The 9,031-nt window shown below is 35.3% G+C and overlaps 1 protein-coding gene across 2 annotated transcripts; it reads left to right on the top strand.

The window, feature by feature from the left end:
• LOC129747032 (protein Cep89 homolog) lies at window positions 1–3,622 on the top strand. 2 transcript variants are annotated; one of them, XM_055741045.1, is made up of 5 exons: window positions 1–319; window positions 1,577–2,690; window positions 2,757–2,886; window positions 2,952–3,119; window positions 3,187–3,622. In XM_055741045.1, the coding sequence occupies exons 2-5, from the start codon at window positions 1,613–1,615 to the stop codon at window positions 3,497–3,499; spliced, it is 1,689 nt and encodes a 562-aa protein (XP_055597020.1). In that variant the 5' UTR covers window positions 1–319; window positions 1,577–1,612; the 3' UTR covers window positions 3,500–3,622. The 2 variants fall into 2 exon arrangements, with proteins under 2 accessions (XP_055597020.1, XP_055597021.1); XM_055741046.1 differs by having other exon boundaries at window positions 1,596–2,690.
• Window positions 3,623–9,031: the final 5,409 nt, after the last annotated feature.

Raw genomic sequence — 9,031 nt, forward strand, 5'->3', positions numbered from 1 at the left:
ATTGATGAGTCGTTTGAAAGGGCGCGGGCGGAATTGGTTGGATTCGTTTGTTTGTTTGTTGTTGCGCTGTTCGGTTGTCATAAGCAAGTAGATTTTAATCGTCAAATTTCTTCACTTTTCTAACAAGAAGTGTATCGTTTGTGTGCAAAAATTCGCCCTGTTTGTCCTTGAAGAGGTAAAATTGATCAGGAAAAAGATTTCCAATGTTTAAATTTACTGTTTCGGAGGTTGAAAGTCCTAACTTTTTTGGTTATGCAAATTAGGAAAGAACGCTTCAGAATGATGTGAAAAAAAGAAGTTGGCAGCAGCTGATGGCGAGGTAAGAAAAAGTTTTGTTTTTCGAGCTCTCAACTCTGAACGTGTCCGCCAAAAATTTATTGATGGAAGTTATTTTATGATGTCTTCCGAAAGGATGTTCCATTGACATAGTTTTGATTTCCGTTTCGTGGTAATGGAATCGAAATAACAACCTTGGGAATCGAACTTCATAATGACCTCATTTTGAATGTTCATACTTGTAGAAGAAATACAATTGTTTTTCATTGAAGAACTAGAAAACTTTTGAAAAAATTATCACGGAAAAAAAACTCGACGTAGTATAGGATCTCTGAATCAAAATCTGAAATCTGAATCAGAATCTGAAATCTTAATCAAATTCCGAAATCTGAATCTGAAATCTGAATCTGAAATTTGAATCTGAAATCTGAATTTGAAATCTGAATCTGAAATCTGAATCTGAAATCTGAATCTGAAATCTGAATCTGAAATCTGAATCTGAAATCTGAATCTGAAATCTGAATCTGAAATCTGAATCTGAAATCTGAATCCGAAATCTGAATCTGAAATCTGAATCTGAAATCTGAATCTTAAATCTGAATCTGAAATCTGAATCTGAAATCTGAATCTGAAATCTGAATCTGAAATCTGAATCTGAAATCTGAATCTGAAATCTGAATCTGAAATCTGAATCTGAAATCTGAATCTGAAATCTGAATCTGAAATCTGAATCTGAAATCTGAATCTGAATCTGAAATCTGAAATCTGAATCTGAAATCTGAATCTGAAATCTGGATCTGAAACCTGAATCTGAAATCTGAATCTGAAATCTGAATCTGAAATCTGAATCTGAAATCTGAATCTGAAATCTGAATCTGAATCTGAAATCTGAATCTGAAATCTGAAATCTGAAATCTGAAATCTGAAATCTGAAATCTGAAATCTGAATCTGAAATCTGAATCTGAAATCTGAAATCTGAATCTGAAATCTGAAATCTGAAATCTGAATGTGAGATCTGAATCGGATATCTGAAATTCTGGTTTTGATCTTGATGATGGTTTCTGAGCATTTTAAAGATGAATGTTGAATAAACAATTAAGAATAATTTTACAGTTCACAACTTCTAGTATTGAAAATCCAATTCTTTTTTTATCATTTTTTTCTGATTGTGAGTCTTTTAAATTCGTGTTAAATCTTCAGTCTTGAACTCTTCTTGAATTTATATTCAAAGTAATTGTTTTGTGTGGGTTTTTTTTATTTAAATTCAATATAATCATATCAATTCTATTATATTTTCAGGAAATTTAATTCTTTTTAGATGCGAAAAGTCTAACCATGTCTTCAAAATTGCCAACACGCAAAAACATTGAACCCGTTATGCAAATCGTGTCGGATTTGGACAAAAACTCGTTAAAAACTTCCTCGTCATCCTTTCCGCGACATCACAGGAGAAAACCACACAAAAGAGAGGAGAAACCAGACAGAGACGATGACGAGGAGGAGGAGGAGGAAGAAAGTGATGATCTCGAAGCGAGTAAAAAGTCAGATCGATTCCATTTTCGACGGAGGCACCACAAAAGTCGTATTCCGGGACCTGCGGCCACTTATGTGGGGCAAATCGTTTGTCGAAGCAAGAGCGTTGATGATTTGATGGCTGGAAACGACGTTGAAGCGCCGCGGGAAGAGAAACGTGTCAGCCACGTGGAACATCTAATCAAAGCAAAGGATCATCAGATTGCTAAGTTGGTTGAAAAAATTACGACTCTATTCGAATGCAACAGTCAATTTGCGACGGAAAACGAGAAACTTCAGAAAGATTATCTGGAATTGCAGCAGAACATGAAGGCACTGCAATCGATGAAAGCGAAGAGCTGCGAGAGCTGTGCAGAATTCGAAAACGATAGAGAGTTGCTGGCGAAAGAGAACAGCGACTTGAGGAACGACGTGAAGATGATGAAGATTTTGGTGTACCGATTGAATGTGCAAGTCGAGCGCTACCAAGATGTGATACGTGAGAGCAAAAGTGGAACCGAAATACCGAAGATAGATTTCGTCGACAGCTCGTACGGAGGTAACAGAGATAATCTCAACTGGGGTCCAGTACACTCGCACACTCTAGGTCCATTGCTGAATGCGTACGAAGAGACGATTGCGGAGAAAAACGATCTGGTGCAGCAGTACGAACGAGAGTTGATCAATTTCACTGGGAAGCTGAAAAAGGTTTTGGAAGAGAATGAAAAACTACACAAGGATATGGAGGAAATCAAGAGTACGCAGAGTAGTTGGCTTTCCGATAAAGCTCGCTTACAGGCACAGGTCGATGTGTTCAAAACCAAAGCCGAGATTCAAGGAAAACGAGCTGATTTGGCGAAAGAAAAGCTGGTGGAGGTGTTGAAATGTTATGAACAAAAAAGTAAGGCGGAATTTAATCCACATTGAGTAAGCAAGAGAAATCTGTTTCTTTCAATTTTCATTTCAGTTCAAGCCCAATGTTTAGACATAGAACGGTTGCAAGAGGCTTACGCACGTAGCAAAGGAGAACTCACTTCGCTTCGACACCTCAACCAAAAACCAGAAATCGTAGCGGATAGTTTGAAAGAATGTCAAAAGTAAGTTTTTTTTATAACATACCATTTAAAATTTCTGTTTGTAAACGCTAAATCATATTTTTCAGACTCTTCGAGGAAATGAAAATCCAACACGATTCCGAGAAAACGCGTTTATCGAATGAAACGGATTCTCTCAAAAGTGATATCGCCGCAAAGAATGAAGAAATATCGAAGCTGAAATCGGAAATCTCGGAACACGAGAAAATTTACGAACGGCAGAAGGAAATCAATGAGTAAAAAATTTTATTAGCTTTCTTCCTATACACATTTTGGATTAAAATTCAACCTTCTTCCGTATAGAGCTCTCATGGAGAAGAATTCAGCCTTGCGGCAATCGCTGAGCCGAACCAGACAATCGAAAGAAGTGCTAAAGAGCCGGCTCAAAAACATGATCACCTGGGGCCGAAACGTGGAACAGCGCCGGGATCAGCTACAGGACTCTTGGAAAAGTGTTCGGGCGCTCGAGGAACGCATTCGACAGCGAGAGGAACAGCTGCAGAATCTACAAGCGCATCACCGTCTCGAGGTGGATCAACTGCAGCGCCGACTAAAGCAGCGGGAGGACAGCTTGCGGAGGATTCTCGAAGACAAGGCCAAAGTGAGGCACGTCTGAGAGGGCAAGTTTCGAAGTTTTACATAACAAATGCATCGAATGCACATGCAAAAGCAATCGTTAGTAGACAAATTGATTCGCGTAGAACTGTCAACGGTGGCAGATTAATTTAATAAGTTTAAATAAAATCGAAGATTATGTATTAGAAAAATGTATATTGAAAAAGATGACATTGTTTTTAATTTGTAAATATTAGAACACATTACCCTAATTTCAGGGTTTTTGAAGAGGAAAAATATTAGCGGAAGCATCCAGAAACCGTACCCCGAGGATACATTCTTCTAATCTTTCAGTATTGTCTATATACATTTAGTTGAAAGCGTGCAAAATATAAAATCTCTATTTTTTTAAATTCGAAACTCTACATTTCGAATATTTAAATTTGTAATAAATTTAAAATTCTATATTCCCAATTCCTAAATCTAAATTGTTAATCAAATTCTGAATTCTAAATAATATATTTTAAATTTGAGATTTTACTTTATAAATTCTAGATTTAAAAATCCTAAATTCTAAATACTTAATTCTGAATCTGTCTGTATACAGTCATGTAACATGGATTTATATTTTGTGAACTATGGTAATTGTAGGGTTCTACTTTAACCAAGAATACATTGTGTTTAATCATAACACACCTTATTATATGAAATACCTTGGGACCGGGAGAAAAGGAACAGAAGAGCTGACAGCACAGGAGGAGTGTAGAGAAAGTCACACGCGGTCGGAGTGAGGAGGATTCTACGGGTGTGAAAATGGGAAATAAATGACGTTGGGCGGACACTACAGTAATCTAGGTGAATAAAGCATTGGTTAGTTAAAAAAATCCTTCATTCAAAATTCTAGATTATGAATTCATAATTTTAAATCTAAAACTCTAATTCTGGCTTCTGTTAGACTCAACCCTGTCAGAATTCTAACACTATAGTTGATCCATGCTTGAACAAAAGTTAGTGCTTCCTAAAATTTCTAGCGGCTCATTTTCAACACCTGTATTTTTCGTCTAATCTCCTTCTATCGATGTATATTTTCAAATCTTGAAATGTTCTTACTATGAGAACATAACATTCACCGATAAGGCCGTAAAAATTATTATCAAATTTTGAATTCTCAATTTTAATACCTGTATTCTAAATTCTAAATTCTGAAATCTATAAACTTTTAAGTTTTAAACCCTCAATTCTTAATTCCAAATTCTAAATTTTAAATTCTGTATTCGAAATTCTTGGATTCTTTAAGAATTGAAAGACTAAAGACGGATAGAAGATTAGAATAAGATGAATGATGTTGAGAATGAGCGGAAGGGTAATTTTAATTTGAAAAACTTTTCAGCACATTTAATCTTTTTGTTCCTCGTTCCTTGTTTTTCAACTTATCTAGCCAGCGGCTTCGGCGTAGTGGTTAGAGTTCAAGTCACCTACGCCAAAGTTCATGAGATCGAATCCCGGTCATGGCATACATAGTACACTTTCTGTGGTCTGGTGGTTTTAGCATTTGTGAGATGCTAGCCATCATTACTTCGAAAGATGTGCGCTTAGAAAGAGACGAACCAGCCCAAGGCTCTCTATAATAAGAAAAAAAATTCAACTTAAAATTCTTGGATTCTAAATTCTTCATTCTAAATTCTTGGATTTTAAATTCTGAATTCTAAACTTTTGATTCTGAATTCTCGATATTTCGTTCCTTATTCTAAATTTTAAACTGTTATTCTGAGTTTTAGATTTAAAATTGTGAATTCGAAATTCTTAATTCTAGATTTTAAATTTGATATTCTGAATTCTGAATTCTGAATTAAAAATTCTTTATTCTAAATTCTAAATTGTAATAGTAAATTCCTGTGTGTTTTAACTTAAAAATCTTAACTTAACGTTTTAACTTAAAATTCTAAATTTTTTAAGTTCCAATTACAAATTCGAACACGCAGAAAAATATATTGTGAAAATAATCAAATTTCGACCAAAAATAATAAAATTTTTGGTTGGGAAAAAGCACAAATATATTTTTGGCAACTCTGACAAAAAATATCGATTTGGTTTAAACTTATCGTTTAATGGAAATTAAAATACACCCTTTTTAAAAGTGATCCATAATTGATTTCAAAATAATAAAATTCTGCATAAAGATTACAACACAAATCAGGTTAAAAAATAACAAGATTGTGATGTTTGAAATTATTTTTTTTTATTTGGAATGAAATTATTGTATGTCTATTTATATCTACTCGCATTTCGGATTCGGAATTCTATTATTAAAAAAAAATAAGCATGTTTAAAAGGTTTGTATTGAATTTCTCAAAATTATTAAATTATTCTCGATCGGTAGACGGTAGAGTTGTTTAGGGACGGCCTGGATCTGAGCCAAACCAGCATATTACGCCGACGGACGGGCACGACTGCGACTGAACCACGAGCTTCTTTGGGCAGACGAACATCCTAACGGCTGTCATCGGGATGGCCGTGGTCGGTCTGCTCTTCGCCTTGGTGGTGGTGATGTTCATCGTGAACCAGATGCGCGGAATAGAGACGAAGGTATCGTCCTGGACGAGCCGAACGTTCCCCGACGGCCAACACCTACGCCCAGAGATGCCAATGTGCCTGATTTTTCAGGCGTTGCCTGATTTTTTGAGGCTATGCCTGACAACCTGATAAGCCATTGAATTTCCCTGATTTTTGAAAATATGCCTGATTTTGCCTGATTTTTGCGAATGTCATGAAAAATGAGTAGTAAGGAACTGGAGTAGGTACCATAGCTAAAGTGAAAAATGAAAATGTGGCTGAATCAAAGGAATCGAAAGATTCCCGTTCATTCTTATTTTAAAAAAAAAATGGATTTAAATGGAATCTTTCGATTGCTTGATGCAGTAAATAGAATAGAGTAGAATTATTCGACCAAGTACTCTCACAACACATATTAGAGTGAAAATGGTGAAAATGCGGAGCGATGACCAAAAAAAAAAAAAAAGGTCATCACTTTGAGCGTAATTTCCGTTACTTTAACAGCTTTGACGTAGTCTGATTTTGCCTGATTTTTATTTCGTCAGCTCCCTGATTTTCGAAAAAAAATGTTGGCAACCCTGCCTACGCCAACCGGGAGCTTAACTTGATCGAACCCAGTAGCTCGATCGCCACCAGTTGAGCAGCAGTGGGTGGAAAAGGAAGGCGGAACGTTTTGGGTCGAAGTATCTGGAACAGAAATAAAAAAGTTGATGAAATGATGAAATGAAATGAAATGATGTTCCCCCAGCCGTTTTAGAGCAGTTTTCGGGCTAGTTTGAAACTTTGCAACCTACCTTTAAAGCTGCTTTCCGTGTCCGTAAATTTTCCGCTGTTGTGTTTCGGATGCGCTGAAAACTTTTTTCTTTCTTTTTTTTTAAGTTATTGTTTTTGAGTTACACGCTTATCGAATAAACCTAATATTGGATTTCAAATAAACCAAATTTTAATTTTATGCAATAAAAAATGAGCGTGTAAAAATAACAAAATTTTTCGTTTATCTATATTCCAAATCTTTGTGAAAGTTATCGAAAAATCTGCTTTTATAAAACAAAATAAAATAACAAAACGTTTTGTTGGAACCACTCCCCATTCTTTTTCTGCGTGAAATTATATTTCAATTGTTTTAATTCTTGATTCTCATTTTTCAATTATGCATTCCAAAAGTTGAAAGTTATATTTCTTAACACATATACATTAATACCAAATTCGAAATTTGAGATAACTTACTTTAAAATTAAAAATTTTGAATACTAACTCCCAGACTTATGAAATTTTAAATTGCAATTCTTGTAACATAAAATCCATAGATCTACAGAAACAGAAACCCGAAGAGAAATTCTTATCAGAATCGACGTGCAGAGCTCAACCAGGATTCGTAATTTGAATCAAAATCTGATTCCAGATTCCGAGCTCAATTTCAGAATATTAATCATGCAGAAACGCTTCCATTAAACTTTTAACTTTGACGACTCGCTAACTTTCAGCTACTCAGTTCAGAGTGACGGTTACTCAGTTGTCGCCAAAACCGCACCTACTCAGTTCTGACTAAACGGCCTTTACTCAGAACTGACTAACAGCCCTTTTCGCGACTTCTGAGTCGGGGTTACTCAGAATGCGCGAATGATTTCGGGACGGATTTTGGCCGCTTTTTCCACGTAGGAATAGTAAAACCCAGTTAAATCAATAAGAATATTGTCAGATTGGTAGATCAGAATAAAAAAAGTGAAATTATTTTGCTAAATGGTTATATTTCCATAATTATAATTTTTTGAATTTTCACCAAATTTACATTTTTTTTAATCACACTTGAACCTCTTTACCTTTTACACCGAAATAGTGGCTTTCTCATATGAAACGATAATCTGAATTGATAATTGGACGCCAAATTGGGGACCACGAAACCGGATTGTGGCTTAGCTTGCTGCTGCTAGTGCACCTCCGAGAGTAGTCCTACATCGCATATTCCATTATCGCACCCTGTAATCAAATCAAAACCGTCTGATTCTTCAGAAAATGTTAATAATAGTTAACACCGTGTGTGCAATGGAAGTTGTTTTAACTTTTTCATGATTTTGATGAAACTAGTGGGCCAATTTTATTGGTTCTTGAACCAATAGAATCTGTAAAGCATAGGTAAACATAATTTGACAATGGTTTCACTGTGAATGAAAATGTTTTCAAAATATCTGGGGATGAAAATGACATAAAATTAGGCAGCGCAGACAGATTTTCGTTTCGTACAGACTATTGTCGATACAGACAATAGGGCATTTGCAGGCTATTTGTGCTGTTGTTGTGGAAGTTTGCGTTGTTGATTGTTTAGGTTATGGTGTAGAGAGAATAACTGAAATTGATATGCATCTTGGACCTGGTGTATAGCGTTCAGTGAATTCCGTATTGTAAAGTTTTTTTTTTAATTTTCAAGATTAAAAGTGTGCTATTGGGTTCTTTAGCCCTTGGCGGGGAGTTTTAGTAGGTTCTACTTTCACAAAGGTATTCTTGAAATCTCTATTTTATAGTTGAAAATATTATTTACGGTAACTATCGAATGATCAAATAAAATTTAAATTATTGGTTACTTTTTACAATTTATTTAAAAAAAACCAAATGGAATAAACTTTAGCTCTGTAAGTGTTTGCTTATAATATCATCATCATTGAATTTCATTTTTTTTTCATGAAATGTATTCAAACAATCCATTTATAAATTTCTAAGAAATTCTAGTTTTATATTGTATTAAATTTTTAAAAATTTGAACGCTCCGTTCGATGTGCCTTCATGAAATGTTGGACAAATCACCCTTATTCCAAGGTGCTATTCATCGGCATCGGCATGGCATCGATGCCAACTTTTCAAGTTTAGGTGCTGATTTTGTTCAGTGTGAAGCGTTTGTCAAGCGTTTGCCATGCCATGATAAAGTGAAATTAACAGGCTTATTCCATTCCTGTTTGCGGATGTCAAATTCGAATGTCATTTCGCACTCTTCTCTCTTGCTTTTCTCCCGCATCCTCTTAGTTCCCGTCTTTGTCTTACCAGTGTG

Source organism: Uranotaenia lowii, chromosome 2 (assembly GCF_029784155.1).
Source record: "Uranotaenia lowii strain MFRU-FL chromosome 2, ASM2978415v1, whole genome shotgun sequence".
NCBI lineage: Eukaryota > Metazoa > Arthropoda > Insecta > Diptera > Culicidae > Uranotaenia > Uranotaenia lowii.